The sequence below is a fragment of the Bos javanicus genome, chromosome 8, assembly GCF_032452875.1.
Source record: "Bos javanicus breed banteng chromosome 8, ARS-OSU_banteng_1.0, whole genome shotgun sequence".
In the NCBI taxonomy this organism is placed as follows: Eukaryota; Metazoa; Chordata; class Mammalia; order Artiodactyla; family Bovidae; genus Bos; species Bos javanicus.
Genome location: NC_083875.1, coordinates 66,098,468 through 66,120,091, shown reverse-complemented (window position 1 = coordinate 66,120,091; position 21,624 = coordinate 66,098,468). Strand labels below are relative to the sequence as shown.

General features: G+C 42.6%; 1 protein-coding gene across 1 annotated transcript in view; it reads right to left on the bottom strand.

The window, feature by feature from the left end:
* Positions 1–549: 549 nt before the first annotated feature.
* The window catches only part of LOC133253485 (testis-expressed protein 10-like), a 44,273-nt gene continuing 23,198 nt past the window's right edge, over positions 550–21,624 (bottom strand). Inside the window, exons 4-8 of the mRNA XM_061427083.1 lie at positions 16,705–16,785; positions 13,542–13,720; positions 8,910–9,022; positions 3,466–3,576; positions 550–2,562 (exon numbers count right to left, since the gene is read on the bottom strand). Of these exons, the coding sequence (XP_061283067.1) occupies positions 3,503–3,576; positions 8,910–9,022; positions 13,542–13,720; positions 16,705–16,785 (447 nt within the window). The 3' untranslated portion in view covers positions 550–2,562; positions 3,466–3,502. The remainder of the gene's footprint in view (positions 2,563–3,465; positions 3,577–8,909; positions 9,023–13,541; positions 13,721–16,704; positions 16,786–21,624) is intronic.

Genomic DNA, 21,624 nt, shown 5'->3' with positions numbered 1-21,624 from the left:
CTCGCCCTCTGTGGGCAGGCTGATGGCCATTATCCAACAGCTGCTCCCAGCATCTGTTCAGGTTGTTCCCTCAGAAAGACAGGAGCTCTAGCTGCAGTAAGGAGGGCAGAGCCCCATCGGCTAACCTGGCTTGGGTGGAGCTCTCATGGCAGTCTCTAGAATCAATTACAGGAACTGTGAGGTAAGGGAGACACAGATTCTTCAACCCTCAGGTGTTCGCCCTGTGCTGTTTTTCACCCCGGGGGTTACTTGTGCCCTGATCAGTGTAGGGAGACTTCCCTATAGCGCTCAGTTCCCTTGCAGTGTTTACACCAGGGTTATTGGCACCTCTGGGGAGCAGGCTGCAAGAATGCTTCCCTGACTGCAGGGCCTACGGTGGAGGATAAATCGTGAGAGCAGTTAAACAAGTGCCATTCTAGCCCGTCCTTCTGAGGAGTACAAAAACTACAGGGAAGATCTTCCACTTGAAAGCCGTCATCCAGTTGGCAAGAAGTACCGCACGTCATTGGAAAATAAGTTCAAAGTGAGAAGATCTAACATACATGCTCATAGTTTCACGAGTTTCTTCCTTTTGAATATGGCTCCGAGTTTCATTGATACAAAGGAGAACTCCAGGGCCCTTAGGACCAGCTTACTGCTACCATAAGTTTCTCTCCAACAAAGAGCAAAAGAGAGTGATGCAAAAACGGGGGACAAATGGGGGACAAACAGTGTGCTACCCCCATGGGCCACAGCTCTACTACAAAGAGTAAGTGGACCAGTCCGGGGGACTGGACCTTCCCTCCCAGGGAATCAGGTCCCCTTCCGGGCAGAGCCTGCCAGCATCCATCAAGAGTGACAAGTGTCCCAGGCCATCCCCTCCACTGTCCAAGGCACTTCTTCAGAAATACACCTCTTCTGGTCAATCAGAACATGCTTGTCACAGCTTTCCTGAAAGGAAAACTCTTCTCCAAAAAAAATGCATACCATGCATATGAGAACGTTTTTCTCTCATGTTAGAACATCCTCTGTATGCTAAAAGCTTCTTCCTACCATAAAATTAGTTTTCTGAAATGTTTTTTTCTCATGAGAAATGGTGCTCTGTCTGTGCCCTGCTGACGGGAAGGAAATGGATCAGGGTCCACTCTTCCCAGGTGCCTGCTTTGACTTCCATATGGGATGAGGCCATGGAAGGAAAGTGAATCCCAGCATGGATACTCATCCATACCCTAATTCCCTCCCTGCACCTCAGTGTCCATACCAGCATTACAGAAACAAGCAACAGCATTCAGGATACATCACAGTGAACTAAACCTAAAGACTCCCCTCTTCTCAGGATCTAGCTCTGTCATCTCCACTTCTCTCTCTACCCTGAAATTGTGAGGCTGTAGGCAAAGAGTTTGCATAAGCTGAAATTCCCCTCAGGCTCAGAAAGCATCAGAGACAATTCACATGTCAGAATAAGGAGGGAGTTTGGGGCACTGCTGGCCTGGAGTCCAGGGTGAGAGATTGCCCCCGTATAGTGGTGGGATTCGATGACTGTCCTGGAAGCCCCTCCTCTTCCGGATGGGCTGTAATGAGATGGGCCAGGCCTGTCGCCCATCCTCTGTCCTTCTCGTGCTCTGGAGCAGTGGCGAGGATGAGGACCGCACTCTCAGCTCTAAGCATGTGCGGTGTGGAGCATGGAGGCCTCCAAAGGCCAGTCCACCTCCACCCTGGAGAAGAGGACAGCCCTGCCCATAGCACCCACCTCTGCCAGGGAACGGGCAGAGGCATGTCTTTGTGTGCAGTCACCTCACTGTCTGAGTGGGACACTGTGCCCCTAGTGCCGGACGCGGGGAAAGGAGGCAGGGGGCAGAGCTGTCTATAGATGGTGCAGTGACCAAGGAGCCCCTGGTGTCCCACCAGCGTCTACAGGCCCAGAGGAAAGAAGTTAGGGGCCCACTGACTTCTAGTGGCCCCACCCCAGAGTCTCCCTTCTACTCTAGCTCCCAGAGCCCAGAAACAGGGAGGCCCCCTGGAGTCCCTGACAGAGGGACAGGCTCCCAGAGACAGAGGAGCCTCAGAGCAAGGAATCTTCACTTCTCCACAGTATAGTTAATCAGCTTTCACAGGACGGGGAGCTCAGGACAGACTCGCGGTCTGGGGCCTCTACCTATGCATGTGGCCCAAGGAGGCTCCCAGAGGACAGGTGGGACTCAACAGGCCCAAGGGCTCTGCTGAAGTCGTAGCAAGTCTCACTTGTCATTAACCTTGCTCAGCCCAGAGCCTGGAAGGGGAGAAAGCCAGCAGACATGATGTGTTACCCAGCGGGTGGCAAGTGACCTGTGGAGAAGGGAGCGGTCAGCTTTCTTCCCCAGGACCCATCTACACAGGAAAGTGTTAGTTACTCAGTCATGTCCACCTCTTTGAGACCCCATGGACTGTAGCCTGCCACACTCCTCTGTCCATGTAATTTTCCAGACAAGAATACTGGAGTGAGTAGCCATTCCCTTCTCCAAGGAATCTTCCTGACCCAGATATTGAACCCAGGGCTCCTGAATTGCAGGCAGATTCTTCACCATCTGAGCCACAATGGAAGCCCTGGAAAGCAGGGAGACAAGAGCAATTCTTAGAGTGATTCAGGGCTTTGTGTCATAGTCACTAAGGCTGTGGACAGACCAGCTCCAGGAAAGGCCTCTGATCCAGGTGACAGCTGGAATGGCCCTGCCCTCGTGCCTGTTAGGACCCCACATGTGGGAGAAGGACCAGGTTTGCAGGACAGCATGCACAGGCCTACTTGTGCTGGGGTTTCTACCTGTAGCCAGGTCTTGTCTCTGGGCCCCGTCCCCCAGGGTGCGTACAGCAGTGGGGGCTCAGCCAGGACCTAAGGGAGAGGCTGAAACCAGGACACAGAGTGGCCTCCAGGGCTCAGGCGGGAGGGAGCCATAAAGCAGAGACTCTGAGCCTGGGTGCTGCCTGGTCCTCTCAGAGGCATTGAGAGGTGAGTGCTGAGGGCGGGGGCGCTGAGTCCAAAGACACCTGTGGGGATACGTGACACAGAGGGACACCAACAGAACAGCAAAAAACCGGAAGGGAAAAATCCCTGTGCCCTTCTCTTGCTGTAAGGGAAGAACAGCCAGCAACGGAGGTCCCCTCACTAAGAGTCTCCACACAGAGACCCACACTGTCCCCACATGGGGACCTCCCGCACACCCACTCTGAGAAATCTCACCCAGAGACCTCTCAGAGCATCCCACAGAGACCTCTGTCTGAGACCTCCCACGCACACGCCTCACAGGTGTTCTTTAGGATTTGAGTATCCTCCCACTGACAGGTCCATCATGGTGAGTTTGGTATCAGTTAACAAACTGGCAGCACAGGAGAAGGACCAGAGATGGTGCCCGGCCCCGACTCCTGCTCTCAGAACTCCAAGACATCCAGACATCACCAGCATTGTCCTAAAAGGGGCTGGGGGTGGGGTCTCTGCTGGGGAAATGCTCATACCTTCTGTCCTTTGTCACCATTGTCTCTGAACAAAGAGTCACAGTGTTCTATGTGCAGACCTGCAGACGTCTTTCCTCCACAGATCTTCATTAACTTCAGCTCTGTCCATGGCTTAGAGAACCACAAATTTTAAACATGAGTTAAATGCTGCCAACTTCCCATGAAAGTATCTTATTTGTCCCATTTTATTCATCTTCCTGTCAGATGGTGCCAAGATTGCATTTTTTTCTTTTCTTATCCAAGGAGGATAAGATCTGAACTCAAGATGCAGATTTCTTTACTTTGGAAACAAGGTAAAGGACTGTAGCAAATGGGCTCTAGAACAAAATAAAGCAGCAACAAGGTGTGTGGAGTTTCATTCACCTCCCAGGGGGCTGTGCAACTAACGCAGCATTTTGTACAAAACAGCTTGTGTCAGGCTTGGGTTTTATTTTTCAATGAAAATGTGTATGTTTTTCAAATGAATCATCTATCTGGAAATATTCCTTTTTGGTCTCCTGCAAAAATACACTTATTTCTTTCTCAAAAGATGGTAATACCCTCAAATGATATTATGTATATTTCCAACATACGATAAAATTCTAATGTCCAGGTAACATAGCTTAAACTGATGAACTAACTATAAAAGAAGATTCAGTATTTAAATAATTCTTTAAAATGTACAATTTCCAAGACTCAAATAGGCTCCATTTTATGTTCATTCCAGGGCTAAAAAAAGGATACATTGCCTCAAATAGTGTGGAATTTACAAAAAGATATCATATAGTCTATGTTTGATGTATACTCATCCCCTAATAATATAACCAGAAGGGACTTCACATCTGAATTGAACAAAGTTTACATAAATAATCCAAGTGTGCATTAACATACACAACGTGTACAGCAATCATCAAAATCCTCACATTGTATATCCAGCCCTTTCCAAAGAGGGACTTCAGTGATATCACAGACATACTTTTCATTGTTCATAAGCAACTAGTTCCCCTGCTTTGATAAAATTTACTTTAATGACAGCTGGCATGCGTTTACCATTGTTAAGTCAGATTATCCACAGGATGACAATCTTTCCTCTAAGAGAAGCAGGGTTGATATGAGAGCTCTTTTGGCTTATTTATTTTAATCAGGTGGCATGGTGATAAAGTCCCCCCTGCGATGCAGGAGACATAAGAGACGTGGGTTCCATCCCTGGGTCAGAAAGATCCCCTGGAGGAGAGTATGGCAACCCACTCCATTATTCTTGCCTGGAGAATTCCATGGACAGAGTAGAAATCTGTCCAAAAAAGCTCTTAATGACCCAGATAACCATGATGCTGTCATCTCTCACCTAGAGCCTGACATCCTGGAGTGTGAAGTCAATTGGGCCTTAGGAAGCAATACTATGAACAAAGCTAGTGGAGGTGATTGAATTTAAGCTAAGCTATTTAAAAGTCCTAAAAGATGATGCTGTTAGAGTGCTGCACTCACTATCCCAGCAAAATTGGAAAACTCAGCAGTGGCCACAGGACTGGTAAAGGTCAGTTTTCATTCCAATCCCAAAGAAAAGCAATGCCAAAGAATGTTCAAATTACCATACCATTGCACTCATTCACATGATAGCAGGATTATGCTCAAAGTTCTTCAAGTTAGGCTTTAGCAGTACATGAACTGAGAACTTCCAGATGTACAAGCTGGATTTAGAAAGGCAGAGGAACCAGAGATCAAATTGCCTATAACTGTGGGATCATAGAAAAAGCAAGAGAATTCCAGAAAAACATCTACTTCTGCTTCATTGACTACGCTAAAGCCTTTGACTGAGTGGATCACAACAAACTGTGGAATATTATTAAAGAGATGGGAATAAAAGACCACCTTAGCGCTCTCCCAAGAAACCTGTATGCAGGACAAGAAGCAAAGTTAGAAATGGACATGGAACAACAGACTGGTTCCAAACTGGGAAAGGAGTGTGTCAAGGCTGTATGCAGTCACCCTGCTTTTTTAACTTATATGCAGAATACATCACATGAAATATTGGGCTGGATGACTCAAAAGCTGGAATCAAGATTGCTAGGAGAAATATCAATAACCTCAGATATGCAGATCTACTTTAATGGGAGAAAGTTAGAGGAAGTAAACAGCCTCTTGATGAAAATGAAAGAGTTGAAGGAAACAGGTGGCTTAAAACTCAGCATTCAAAAACAATGCTCATGACATCCAGTCCTATCACTTCATGGCAAATAAATGGGGGGAAAAATGAAAACAGTTCAGATTTCATTTCTTGGGCTCCAAGATCAATGCAGATGATAAGTGGGGCCTCAAAATTAAAAGAAGTTTGCTCCTTGGAAGAAAAGCAATGACAAACGTAGACAGTGTATTAGAAAGCAGAGACATCACTGTGCTGACAAAAGTCCTTACAGTCAAATCTATGGTTTTTCCACTAGTCATGTATAGATGAGAGTTGGGCCATAAAGAAAGCTGATGCTGAAGAATTGATGCTTTTGAACTGTGGTGTTGGAGAAGACTCTTGAGAGTCCCTTGGGCTGCAAGGAGATCCAACCACTCCATCCCAAAGGAGATCAGTCCTGGGTGTTCATTGGAGGGACTGGTGCTGAAGCTGAAGCTCCAATACTTTGGCCACCTAATGCAAAGATCTGACTCGTAGGGAAAGACCCTGATGCTGGGAAAGACTGAGGGAAAGAGGAGAAGGGGGCGACAGAGGATTAGATGGTTGGATGGCACACTGACTCAATGGACGTGAGTTTGAGCACGCTCAGGGAGACAGCGAAGGACAGGGAAGCATGGCGTGGTGCAGTCCATGAAGTCGCAAAGAATCAGACAGGACTTGGTGACTGAACAACAACTATCTCAGAAGATAATCTGTTTACAAAGAGGGCAGCTAAAGTTGGCTGAATGTCCTTTTTATTACATGGAACCCCAAATGCGGTAAAAAGAATGCTTCCAAACTGGCTGTAGAATGGCACAGACTCTTCCCTCTTTTGTTTGTATGATCAAATAATAGATCAATCAGTCTGAGCAGGGATGATTTTAGAAATGGCTTATAAAAAGTCAGTTGTTATTTTGGAAGCCTTTTAAGGTTGCTGTGCTTGCTTAGTTGCTCGTCATGTCCAACTCTTGTGACCCTGTAGACTGTAGCCCTGCCAGGCTCCTCTGTTCATGGGGATTCTCCAGGCAAGAATACTGGAGTAGGTTGTCACGCCCTCCCTCAGGGGATTCTTCCCAACCCTTGAATATCATCCTAGGAGTTTTCCGTTTTGCTTCCTGCATCCATTTGGGGGCCTCCCTTGGTTCTGCCAACATGTGTGCAAGCTGAGAAAGATCTAGCACTTTGGGGTCACAGGCCCTGATGGTGACTCTTAGCTCTTCAACAAATGTTGAGGCTCCTCCTTAAGTTTCAAGAATTCTTCAACTAGAGCTCTCAGTTCAGTTCTGACCAAGGAGTAAAGAACAAGTGAGGGGGCTCGCCTAAAACCTCACGTACAGTTGTCTTAAATGATAATATTTAAATATCTCTTCAGATTAGTAAAGTATTTCAGAGAGAGAATTAGTAAAACATGAGTACTCAGGTGGAAAAAGACGTGGTAGGTGGGCAGTAGTTTTGAAGTCTTTAGTTGCATCTGTCTGTAGTCTTTTTTTTAAGGTAACCTTTGTCTCTTTAATTTTTTTATAAACATTTTTATTTAGAGGATAAATGCTTCACAATGTTGTGTTGATTTTGCAGTTTAAGAATGTGAATCAGCCATAAGTATATACATATATATACTCCCTCTTTAACCTCCCTCCCACCCCAACTCATCCCACCTCTCTAGGTTGTCAAAGAGTAGGAGGTAGAACTCCCTGTGTCATATAGCAACTTCTGACTAGCTAAATATTCTACATAGAGTAATGCACCCATTTCAATGCATTCATTAGCTTTTTGTACTGAGTCCTGAAAAGAAACAGGCCTTTATTTAGGAATCTTGAAACTTTCTGGAAGCTTTTTCATATCAATTAAAATACGCATCTCATTCTCCTCATCCAATTTGGGATCTGATGCTCTCTAGAGTTTTCCTTAAATGAAAAATCTTGTCTAACTGGAACACTCTGAACAATGACTACTATAATTCTAGATCAATATTAGTAAAATTTTGCCATCTTTCTAGATATCTAGCCTCAAGGTCTATAGCTCTTACATATAAAATATAAAATAAGCTGGTGTGCCAGAAGGTGGCACACTCAATAGGGGTATGGGTACCCTTTCCTTAGCTAGCGTTTGTCATCCCAAAACAAGACAAACAAACCTATGCCATAATATATCAGCACTACCCGAGAGATGCTACGACCACCTGCCTAAATAAGGCCTGGCATGCACAACCACCAATTCCCAGAGAACCTTGTACTGAGGAAGAGCATAGAACCAGGAAATCCCAAGAAATGAGGACTACAGACTGATTCCATGCAAAATGAAGTCTAGCTGGTCACCAACAGTTCTGAGTGCAGAATCCAGGGGCTGGTACTGATTCCAAACACATGGGGAAGTAAAGACTTCATTGTCAGCAGTTCCCAACATGGGGTCTAGCAAACAAAATTAGGGGCTAGGGTTTACCACTCAAAAATAGATTGGCAACAACCAAGAAATGTTACTGTGCACTGGAAATTTCATCTAATAGGTGGGTTTGGCCTCGGGCAGAATGATCTGCCAGCCAACCCAACCTGCCCTGAAAGGAAAGCCAATTAGATTAGGAGAACAAATGCAAAGAGAATGGAGCTCAAACCAAGAGGAGCTTACTAACAACCTCCGTGAATGCCAAGAAAGACAGCTAACTCAGAGGATGTGTGGGCACCACAGTTGTCCCTCCTTGTCTCCAAATGTCATCAGAAATTCCCTTGAGATCCCATCGCTGCCACCAGTATATTAAAAAACAAAAATTAACTGAGTAAAGTTGAAGATTTACTTTGAATTTGTAATAAACTGACTCTAGTAAATGATTCATGAACCAGGCAGCATTTCATTCAAAAGGCAGGGATATACTCCAAGGGGTTAAACATCATTGATGGCACCTAAGCTAAGTAGAGCAGGACAAGGAAATAAGTCATCAGCAAGAGAACAAGTGTAACATCTGTGGAGGAAAGTAAACATTCAGGTGACAATGGCTTCTCATTAGCTAAACTGCAGAATTTTCTATTAGCTGGGTTTGTTGCTGGCCAAAAGGGAAGTCTTCCCTCTTCCAGCTGGAGTGGTAATGTGCCTGCACTTCTAGTTTGGGAATGCAAGGTGTATTTCCTCCTGTTGGGATATGTAAATGACCTCTTCATGTTGAAGTAATGGAGGATGAATGACAGGGCATGACAGCGCCCTCTATAGACCTTGCAGACTCCAATTATAGTTACGGTTTACTTTTCTTAATTTTCACAGCATGTTTTGTTAGCAGGAGGATTCACAATGAGGGAGAAAAGGCCAGAAGACTCACCATTAAGAAAGTTCAGAAATTCCTGAGTGGATGCATGGAAGGCAGAAGGTGGCTGTGGGGTCAGGTGGAGTCCACACTGATCACATGGCTCCATCTGATGGCTTTGCAGCTTGCTGTGGAATAATTAAAAAAAAAAAAAAAAAGGGTCACTTCACCCCATCAGTGAAACATGAAACTGAGATGAGCTTCCCACTGCTAGAAGAATCCTAAACCTTCAAAAAGGAACAGAGAACATGTCTAAAGGATTTGGGAACATCAGTCATATCTCCTCCTAGTGAAGACTCCTCAGTCTCTCCAGTTCTCAGACCTCAACTCTCTCCCAGGGACAAAACCTCCCCACTATTAGGGAAATTAAATAAATAGTCTTTTTCAGGCTTCAGAGACAGAGCAGAGCAGGCTCTGACCTTGCTTCTAACTTGCCTGCACTCTGCCCTGACTTTGAGTACCCTGATTGCCTATGGTGAGTGCAAGCCTGGTGGCACCACAGATGATAGGGGACGAGTCTTGAAATTGCTGAGCCCCGGGAGGGACCCTGTTTGCATTGCTTTGTCTTGGGGATGGTCTTGGGGATGACGAAATGGCTTCTGTGGAGGCCTTACCACAGCTGAGAAAAGAAGGGAAGGAAAGGCAAAGAGAGAAGGAAAGACACCCATCTGAATGCAGAGTTCCAGAGAAGAGCACGGAGAGAGAAGAAAGCCTTCCTCAGAGATCAGTGCAGAGAGAGAGAGGAAAACAACAGAATGGGAAAGACTAGAGAACTCTTCAAGAAAACTAGAGGTACCAAGGGAACATTTCATGCAAAGATAGGCACAATAAAGGACAGAAATGGTATGGACCGAACAGAAGCAGAAGATATTAAAAACAGGTGGCAAGAATACACAGAAGAACTATACAAAAAAGATCTTCATGACCCAGATAACCACAGTGGTGCTATAACTCACCTAGAGCCAGACATCCTGCAATGTGAAGTCAAGTAGGCCTTAGGAAGCATCACTATGAACAAAGCTAGAGGAGGTGATGGAATTTAGCTGTGCTATTTCAAGTCCTAAAAGATGATGCTGTGAAAGTGCTGCACTCAATATGCCAGCAAATTTGGAAACTCGCCACAGGATTGGAAAAGGTCAGTTTTCATTCCAATCCCAAAGATGGCAATGCCAAAGAATCTTCAAACTACTGCACAAATGCACTCATCTCACACGCTAGCAAAGTAATGCTCAAAATTCTCCAAGTGAGGCTTCAAAAGTACATGAACCATGAACTTTCATATGTACAAGCTGGAGTTAGAAAAGGCAGAGGAACCAGAGATCAAATTGCCAACATCCTTTGGGTCATGGAAAAAGCAAGAGAGTTTCAGAGAAACATCTACTTCAGCTTCATTAACTACGCTAAAGCCTCTAACTGCGTGGATCACAACAAAGTGTGGAAAATTCTTAAAGAGATGGGAATACCAGACCACCTGACCTGCCTCCTGAGAAATCTGTATTCTGATCCAGAAGCAATAGTTAGAACAGGACATGGATCAATGGACTGGTTCCAAATTGGAAAAGGAGTAGGTGAAGGCTGTATATTGTCACCCTGCTTATTTAACTTACATGCAGAGAACATCATGTGAAATGCTGGGCTGGACAAAGCACAAGCTGGAATCAAGGTTGTCATCTGAATAACCTCACATATGCAGATGACACCACCCTTATGGCAGAAAATGAAGAGGAAATGAAGAGCCTCTTGATGAAAATGAAAGAGGAGAGTGAAAAAGCTGGCTTAAAGGTCAACATTCAAAAAACTAAGATCATGGCATCCAGCCCCTTCACTTCATGGCAAAGAGATGGAGAAAGAATGGAAACAGTGGCTGACTGTTTTCTTAGGCTCCAAAATCACTGCAGCTGGTGACTGCAGTCATGAAATTAAGAGGCACTTGTTCCTCAGAAGAAAAGCTATGACAAACCTTGACAGTGTATTAAAAAGCAGAGACATTACTTTGCCAACAAAGGTCCACCTAGTCAAAGCTATAGTTTTTTCTAGTAGTCATGTATGGATGTGAGAGTTGGACCATAAAGAAAGCTGATGCCGAAGAATTGATGCTTTTGCAGATTGAAAAGTGAAGTTAAGTCTCAAGCAGGGTAAATAATAACAAACCTACACTAGGATATAACCTGACTTTCAAGACAACAAAGAGAAAAGAGTCAAAAACCATAGAAAAGAACAGACTATTATCTACAAGACAAGAGGGCTCAGTTGAAGAGCAGATCTTTAATTTGTTAACAGAGTCCAGGAAACAATACAACAGTTTCTTCAGAGAACCATGGCCACAGTTTTGAATACCTCAATTGGTTGAGCCCAGTTTTTTGGTTAGCACTTGTGAAATCAAAAGTTCCCAGTAGTTTGACTGGCACTCTCATTATCTGTAATCCCACAATTACCTTGTTAGAAGGGTAGGAGCAGCCCAAGAGGGAAACTTAAGTACCTAAGGCTCGGGCTGCCAACCCTTTCTTGTGCCTAAGTAATGTCATCCAGAGATGCATATGGTCCTGGTAGTATCAAACTTTCCAATACCCAGCACAAAACACTTTTAAAACAGAATTTTTAAACAGGCAAAACGTATTAAACACATTGAATTTTTTTCAGTCCAACCATATACAATCAAAGCAGAATGTTCCATAAGAAACTAAGAAGATTCCATATATGTATGGGGAGGGAGGAGGGAGGAGGGTTCAGGATGGGGAACACGTGTATACCTGTGGCAGATTCAATTCGATATATGGCAAAACCAATACAATATTGTAAAGTTAAAAAATAAAATTAAAAAAAAAAAAAAGAAACTAAGAAGACCTCTGAAACATAAGTGTACCACTAAGGGCCTATATTTCAAGTGACAGGAAATGACAAATATCAAAATATGTATTTCATAAATGGGGATGCTCATTATAAAATTTTTATAACCCAGAGAAGTTCCTTGCTATTTACAAAGGTTTTTCTTGGGCTATGAGACCTAAAGTTTGATGTTGTGTAAGAAAAGTACCATCAGATCTATTTATTTATGTGTAAATTTTACAGGATATTAACAGTGAAATCTACCAAGTTTTAAATACACACAACACTTTGTGGGAAAAATCCCCATCAGTAAGTTACAGTACATTCATAAAGTGGAATACTACAGAGCAAGGGTACCAGACCACAGCCAATCCTGCGTGCAGCCTGTATTTGTAAATAAAATTTTATTGGAACACAGCACACCTATTCATTTATGTATCATCTGATGCTGCTTTCATAGCATCAGGAGTGCTGAGTAGTTCTGACAAGTTCTGACAAAAACCTAAAATATTCACCATCTGACTCTTTACATAGAAAGAAGTTTGCTGACTCCTGGTATGGAGAAACAAAATGAATTACATCCTTAAATCAACATGAGTAACTCTCATGATGATGCAAATCAAGTCATAAAAAAATACACTATGATTCCTTTTATATCAAACTCTTAAAACATGCAAAACAAAAATGCACTGTTTATAAATGCACATAAAAATTTTAAATAAAAAGGCAGCAAAGTACTAACACAGAAGTGATCTCTGGAGGTGTAAAAGAGAAATTTAACTATGGAAAGGACATGGACAGAGTGCATGCTGACGACATTCTATTCCTAAACCTGGAATTGAGCTAAATGGATGTTCGGTTTATACTCTTTAAACTATTTAAATGTTTCATATAATCAAATGTATGACATATTTCTATGACACTTAAAAGCTCAAAAAAGACTTGAAAGGCAAATGTCAAAATGTGACAGAATGATTTTTATTTTCTTATATGTGATCATCTCTTAAGACTGTTTAATAACCTTCTTGCAATGAACTGTAAACAGCATACCAAAAAGAATGTAAGCATGAGAACACTTTTTGAAAATGAAAGTGAAATCTTCCATACTATCCTAGAAGCTTTAGTCCAAAAATTATATAGGAACAAAAGTAATAATTAAAAAACACCAGCATCTTAGAACAATTTCCTTAAACCCATGAATTTAAAATTTGACTCTGGCTAGTTCTGCTAACTGCTAAGTCACTTCAGTTGTGTCCGACTCTGTGCGACCCCATAAACGGCAGCCCACCAGGCTCTCCCGTCCCTGGGATTCTCCAGGCAAGAACACTGGAGTGGGTTGCCATTTCCTTCTCCAATGCATGAAAGTGAAAAGTGAAAGTGAACTCACTCAGTCGTGTCCTACTAGGCTCCTCCGTCCATGGGATTTTCCAGGCAAGAGTACTGGAGTGGGGTGCCATTGCCTTCTCCGTGGCTAGTTCTAATGAAGCCCAAACAAAATACAAAGGCTCGTATTAATAAGTCCATTCTTCTAAAACATAGAATTTTCTTGCCAGATCTATAGCAAAGTTAAGGAAAGCTCCCAAGAAACTCTATAATACCATCTAACTTTTCAAATTTGTAGCTTACAAGAAAAAACAAAAACTAAGACTGCTATACCTCATCACAAAGGGGATTCACAAAAGAACAAAGAAGCAGATAGCGAGGGATATACAAACTCTAAAAAAGAATTAGATTTTGGAAATATCTTTTATGGATTGATTGACTGAAGGGAGTTGAGCAAGTAGGAAAAAAATTAAAAGTTTAAGAGTACAAAACTGTTACCTTTTTCTTAGATGTTCTGCTTCTCCTTTCTCTAAAGTAAGAAAATAAAGCAGACTGTAGCAACAAGAAGCCAGAAACGGCAGTAGAGTTTCACTAAGTACACACGTATGATCCAGGAGCTTACAGATAACACCCAAAACACAGCCAGCTGTGCTGTCAGGAATTACAGTCAATCCAACCTAGGCAGAGAAAAATGAGGTTAATGACCTCTTCACAACAGCCCTTCTCCCCAGAATAAAAACAAACACCATCACCTAGACAGTTAACCTCCCATCACTACTGGTGGCTCAGATGGTAAAGAATCTGCCTGCAATGTGGGAAGATCCAGGTTTAATCCCTGGTTTGGGAAGATCCTCTGGAGAAGGGAATGGCAACCTACTCCAATATCCTTGCTGGAGAATCCCACGGACACAGGAGCTTGGCAGGCTACAGTCCATGGGTCACACAGTCGGAGATGACTTAACGACTACACTACTACTACTACTGGTGGAAATCGGTACAACCACAATACATGCCATGCCACCCACCACACCTTAAGGTCCCGTTTTCCTCTGACAACTAACTGCTACCTGAAATGACTGAAAATATTTAAACTCAAGAAATACTATCACACTCTCCGACATACATCACAGCAGGATCCTCTATGACCCACCTCCCAGAATATTGGAAATAAAAGCAAAATAAACAAATGGGACCTAATTAAACTTAAAAGCTTCTGCACAACAAAGGAAACTATTAGCAAGGTGAAAAGGCAGCCTTCAGAATGGGAGAAAATAATAGCAAATGAAGCAACTGACAAACAACTAATCTCAAAAATATACAAGCAACTCCTACAACTCAATTCCAGAAAAATAAATGACCCAATCAAAAAATGGGCCAAAGAACTAAATAGACATTTCTCCAAAGAAGACATACAGATGGCTAACAAACACATGAAAAGATGCTCAACATCACTCATTATCAGAGAAATGCAAATCAAAACCACTATGAGGTACCATTTCACACCAGTCAGAATGGCTGCGATCCACAAGTCTACAAGCAATAAATGCTGGAGAGGGTGTGGAGAAAAGGGAACCCTCTTACACTGTTGGTGGGAATGGAAACTAGTACAGCCACTATGGAGAACAGTGTGGAGATTCCTTAAAAAACTGGAAATAGAACTGCCACACGACCCAGCAATCCCACTGCTGGGCATACACACTGAGGAAACCAGAAGGGAAAGAGACACGTGTACCCCAGTGTTCATCTCAGCACTGTTTATAATAGCCAGGACATGGAAGCAACCTAGATATCCATCAGCAGATGAATGGATAAGAAGGCTGTGGTACATATACACAATGGAGTATTACTCAGCCATTAAAAAGAATACATATGAATCAGTTCTAATGAGATGGATGAAACTGGAGCCTATTATACAGAGTGAAGTAAGCCAGAAAGAAAAACACCAATACAGTATACTAATGCATATATATGGAATTTAGAAAGATGGTAACAATAACCCTGTATACAAGACAGCAAGAGACACTGATGTATATAGAACAGTCTTTTGGACTCTTTGGAAGGGGAGAGGGCGGGATGATTTGGGAGAATGGCACTGAAACATGTATAATATCATATATGAAACAAGTCACCAGTCCAGGTTCAATGCACGATACTGGATGCTTGGGGCTGGTGCACTGGGACGACCCAGAGGGATGGTATGGGGAGGGAGGAGGGAGGAGGGTTCAGGATGGGGAACACATGTAAACCTGTGGTGGATTCATTTCAATATTTGGCAAAACCAATACAATATTGTAAAGTTTAAAAATAAAATTAAAAAAAAAAAAAAAAGAAATACTATCAATCCAATCCCCCACATCCCCTTCAAGACAAAGTCTCTTAAATTTTCTAGATGTTACAATTTCTACTGTTGGCCAAAATATTATTTAAAAGGATTATTTCATGCATCCAAAGAAAATCTTGATACCAACAATCACATTTACATGATCCTGAGTATTCAGACTGGAAAACGCTAATCTGGCACCACCCTCATCCCAGGAAATTAAATGCACAAACCAGAGTTCATTTTACAATTATCTTTCCCCTGCCCTTTGATTTGACCGGTCATTCAGACATAACCAAGGAAAATCATCTGCACTGGAGTAAGGTAATACTATACTTACTCTTGACTGCCTCACTGCCCCAGACCCAGACAGGGGACATCATGGTACACTAGCTCACCTGGACTCTGCTGTATAAACAGTCATTAAGGTGGACTCTGTGTAAGTATACACAGTTAAAATCTCCTGCAAGCAACTGTTGAGTAATCGTAGTCTGCAGGCTCTGAGGTCTTGACCTTTCCACCAGGCTGTCTGAAGAAAGTGACCGACTGGAATGCTGATCTTGGAACAGTGAATGTAATCAAAGGAGGGCATACATTTCTAGAGTGGAAGTTAAAAAAAAAAAAAACAGATGGGGATCTTTGGAGATACGATGTATATGGATTGGAAGTTTAATAGCAGGAAGAAAAGGGTACTGAAGTCAAAGTGGTACTCTTCCAACTTGAGGCAAGTAAAGAAAGGGGGTACGCATGTGCCTATCAAATTATCCAAACAAGTGACAGTCCCTTGAAGAAAACCTTGGGGGCTCTCCCTTGCACTGTAATATATCGTTATACTAAAAAGTCAAAGATCAAAGTGTAAAGGTTGGAGGAAGTTAAAAGCAAAACCCAGGCATACCTAATGAGAATTCAATACCAATGGGAACAAGAGACATCCACAGGCCCAAAGACAAGTAAGTTTCATGGCTAAGCTCACTGTTCCCAGTGACCAGGCCCTTAAGCCTGTGAGGTGACAGCCCTACTCCACACCTCACCCCTTCTAGGTATGACACCAAGCACGTGTTCATGAAAGCATTTCAAGTCAGAAAGACCCAAGGTATCATTTTAAGGTCTTTCATTGCTCATATAGAGAGAGTAAGGGCCATTTCCCTAAGGTCACAGAATTAATTAGCAACAGCCAGCAAACAAACCAAGATTTCTCAGTTCTCACCACAGATGAGAGGCCATGAAATTATTAAGCTTAGATTCTGGACACTCAGTCTCTCCCTGATTATGGCAAACCAAATCTTAACCAGTGAATCTCTATGCTTTTTGTGTAACAGAAAAAATTTTAAGTATATTTACCAAATGCTTACTGATGGCAGTCTGCAGGACGTCAAAGCTTTGGCTTCGGACAGGGACAACCAATAAACTGTGACAGACTGTCTGTCAGAAAGGAGAAAACCGGTACCAAATCAGAACACTGTAGGTCAGAAACAAGTCCAACAGTTTTTTTTAAACCTACTTGCTCTACATATTAAAAAGAAACTCAACAAGAAGTGACTCTAAAGATGCAAGCATCAAACAAGCAATCCTCATATATATGGGCTAATTTTCCAAATAATTCATTTATTAAATACTTACTGAGCACTGTGGAGAAGGAAATGGCAACTCACTCTGGTATTCTTGCCTGGAGAATTCCATGGACAGAAGAGTCTGACAAGCTACCAAATATGGAGTCACAAAGAGTTGGACACAACTGCCTGACTACCACACAAACTGAGCTAGTCTTATCAGGCGCTACACACAGGAGTGAAAGAATGAGAAACTTCTGTCTCACAGCCCTCGGTAGCTTACAATCAACCAAGGTAGAGCCCACATTCCCATTAAATAAGTGCTACAACAGGGAGGTCTCAGTGATGTAAACAAAGAGCTGACAAAAGCTTTTCTCCCATTTGGTGGAAAAATACATCATTGAAAAAAACATGATCCAGAAAATAGCAATACCACGTGCAAATTATGCTGCCTCTTATTCCCTAAAGGTAAAAGAACAGTCTATAAGGAAGAAAAATATGAATGAGATGGGAATCAAATCTCTAGTACTTTTAATTTTCCAAGATCTCAAGAAAACAAGAAGCAGAATGACAGCATCAAGTCCTTCAGAGAATCACAACACAACTCCAGAAGCCGATGGAATGCAGTACCAAAATGAAGTATGTAGAAAAATCCCATGGGGAGACAAAGATAAGGCTAGTGGAAAGAAGAATATGACTCTAGGAAGAGAAAGAATAGTCAAGATAATTTCAAGAGAACTGTCAATCCTCAAAAATCAACAGTATCTGCATTATGTTTCTACAGAACCTCCTGTAGAGTGATACTACCCAGAGTTTTCATAGGGCAATTGTCTTCTCTTTTAAACCTGTAGGTAACAATGTAAGCAGGATATTTTCAATGCCATCTTCCTTCTTCAAAATGAGCACAGTGAATATTATCATTCATAAAAGGTAAATCATATTTGAAAGGCCCATTCAATAATAAATCATCACTCAATCCCCTCCTTTTTCCCTTCTGCCTCCCTCCCCTCCTGAACGAATCAGTTTTAAAGCTACCGCATGAGGCCAAGCTAGACATCAGCACTAGAGTCAATGGGAGAGCTTCAGTGGCCCAGAGTCAGTTATCTGTTAACAAATACAGGTGCTCTGTCCCCAAGAATTGGAGTTCAAATGGGATAAGAAAAAAGATGCCCACAGGGGAAAAGGGTGGCACCGAAAGGAGACGATCACAGAGGAAGTGACCGAGTAGGTAAATATATTAAGTGGAAGTCAGGTTTCTCACCATCAGAAAAAGCAGGTACAAGAGGGAAAGGAGAAAACCAGAATGAACCCCATGGTGTTGAATTCCTGATTTCTGTTCACTGATAAGGTCTGGGAACAGCAACATCAAATAGCAATGAACACACTTATAAGAGTCGAGAATTGTTTCCTAAAATGCATTCTCCACCTAAAGGAAAACTGGGCTTCTTAAAGAAATACCTGATTGCTGGGCTGGGACAGGGGACAACACGAATCTGAAACAATCTGTGATACAATAAAGGTAGTACAGCTAACCCCTGAACAACATGGGGAGGGGATTAGAGGCACAGACCCTCTGTGCGGTTGAAAATCTGCACGTAACTTAATAGCGGGCCCTCCACATCTAACGCTGTTCGTATCTGCAGATGCAACCATGGGTCCATGCAGTAATGTAGTATTTACTACTGAGATAAATCTGCATGTAAGTGGGCCTGCACAGTTCGCACCTGTGTTGTTCAAGGTCAACAGCACTCAGAGAAACACGAGGACATGTCAAAAGAACAAAGATGTCTGCTTCCAGGAGGTGACCATGGCAAACGTGAATATCAAAATTAATAAAGATAGTAAGGAAATTTACCCCACTGGAAAATATAAGAAACCATACTAACAAAAAGAAAGAAATGAATAAAAGAGAAGACCAAAAAGAAATGATATTTACACTGTTTCAAAACATCATAAAATGTTACTAAAGGGGAAAACTAGAGTGCAGAAGGTGATGAGACACCACTTACTCAAGTGGGCAAAGTGAACACCTAATGGGACAAATCAAAACCCTGCACCGTCTGACAAGCTGCCATCAGAATCCCACAGCATCACTTGTCGTATTCCTGCCACATCTGTATAACCTGATTTAACCATGCGGAAATAAACCTGAATTGAGAGAAATTTTACAGAATAATTGTCCTGCAAAAAAGATGCTTACTCCTTAGACGAAAAGTTATGACCAGCCTATACCTAGACAGCATATTAAAAAGCAGAGACATTAATTTGCCAACAAACGTCCATCTAGTCAAGGCTATGGTTTTTCCAGTAGTCATGTATGGATGTGAGAGCTGGACTATAAAGAAAACTGAGCGCCAAAGAATTGATGCTTTTGAACTGTGGTATTGTAGAAGATTCTGAAGAGTCCCTTGGACTGCAAGGAGATCCAACCAGTCCATCCTAAAGGAAATCAGTCCTGAATGTTCATTGGAAAGACAGATGTTGAAGCTGAAACTCCAATACTTTGGCCACCTGATGTGAAGAACTGACTCATTTCCCTGATGCTGGGAAAGATTGAAGGTGGGGGGAGAAGGGGATGACAGAGGATGAGATGGTTGGATGGCATCACCAACTCAATGGACATGAGTTTGAGTCAACTCCAGGAGTTGGTGATGGACAGGGAGGCCCAGCGTGCTGCAGTCCATGGGTTCACAAAAAGTCGGACATGACTGAGCGACTGAACTGAACTGATTCTTCAAAAATGTCAGGGTCAATGAATGACACTGCTTTATCAGCAAAGTCAATGTACTATTCTAAATCCTTTGTTGTCATTTCAACAATCTTCACAACATCTTTACCAGGAGTAGATTCATTTGCTCATTCTTTGCTCATTCATTAGAAGCAACTCTTCATCTGCTCAAAATTTTATCATGAGATATCTGCAATTCAGTCATATCTTCAAGCTCCATTTCTAATTCTAGTTCTCTTACTATTTCCACATCTGCAGTTACTTCCTCCACTGAAGTCTTGAACTCCTCCTGAAGGTTGCAATCATCTTCTTCCAAAGTCATGTTAATATCGATATTTTGACCTCTCGCTACGAATCACAAATGATCTTAATGGCATCTACAAGGTGAACTCTTTTCCAGAACGTTTCCAATTTACTTTGCTCAGATCCATCAGAAGAATCTCTATTTATGGCAGCTATAGCTTTAGAAAATGTATTTCTTAAATAATAAAACTTGAAGGTCTAAATGACTTCTTGATCCATGGATTGCAGAATGGATGCTGTGCTAACATTGAAAAAAACATTAATCTCATTGTGTATCTCCATCAGGGTTCCAGAATGACCAGTGTTTTGTCAATGAGTAGTAATACTTTGAAAGGAAGCTTTTCTTCTGTGCAGAAGATATCAACAGTGGGCTTAAAATAATCAGTAAACCATGGTGTACTGTCATCCAGGCTTTTTCCTTTATAGGGCACAGGCAGAGTAGACTTAGCATAATTTTTAAGGGTTCTAGAATTTTCAGAACGGTAAATGAGCACTGGCTTCAACTTAAAGTCACCAACTGCATCAGCCCCTCACAAGAGTCAACCTGTCCTCTGAAGCTCTGAAACCAGGCACTCACTTCTCTCTAGCTAAGACAAGTCCTAGATGGCATCGTCTTCCAGTATAAAGCAGTTTTGTCTATGTTGAAAGTCTGTTATTTAATGTAGCCACCATTTCAATACTCATTTTAGCTGGATCTGCTGGATAATTTGCTGAAACTTCCCCATCAGCTATTTCACCTTACACCTTCATGTTATGGAGACGGCGTCTTCCCTTAAGCCTCATGAACAGTCTCTGCTACCTTCAAACTCTTCTGCAGCTTCCTCACCTCTCTTAGCCTTCAGAGAATTGAAGAGACTTATTAGAGTTTTAGGGCTTCCCTTGTAGCTCAGTTGGTAAATCTGCTTGCAATGTGGGAGATCCGGGTTCGATCCTTGGGTCAGGAAGATCCCCTGGAGAAGGAAATGGCAACCACTGCCAGTATTCTTGCTTGGAGAATCACATAGACAGAGGAGCCTGGTGGGCCACAGTCCATGGGGTCACAAAGAGTCAGACACGACTTAGCAACTAAATCATCATCAGGGTTTTGCTCGAGATTTGGCTTTGACTTTAGGGAATGTTGTGGTGGTTTGATCTTCTATCCAGATCATTCAAACTTTTTCCATGTCATCAAAAAGGTTGTTTCACTTTCTTATTCTGTGTTCATGGAATAGCACTTTTAGTTTCAAGAACTTTTCTTTTGCATTCACAACTTGGCTAACCAGCAGAGAGGTCTAGTTTTCAGCCTATCTTTGCTATCAACATGCTTTCCTCACTAAGCTAATAATCATTTCTAGCTTTTGATTTAAAGTAAGAGATACCCAACTCTTCGCTTCACTTGAACACCTGGTGGCTCAGATGGTAAAGAATCTACCTGCAATGCAGTAGGCTGGGGTTTGATCCCTGGGTCAGGAGGATCCCCCAGAGAGGGAAATGGCAACCCACTCCAGTATTCTTACCTGGAGAATTCCATGGACAGAGGAGCCTCGTGAGCTACAGTCTATAGCATCGCAAAGAGTTGGATACAACTGAGCAACTAACACACACATACTCACAGAGGCCTCCTAATTTCAGTATTGTCGAGTCTCAGGGAATAGGGAGACCTGAGAAGGGGAGAGATAGGGAACGGCTGGCTGGCGGGGC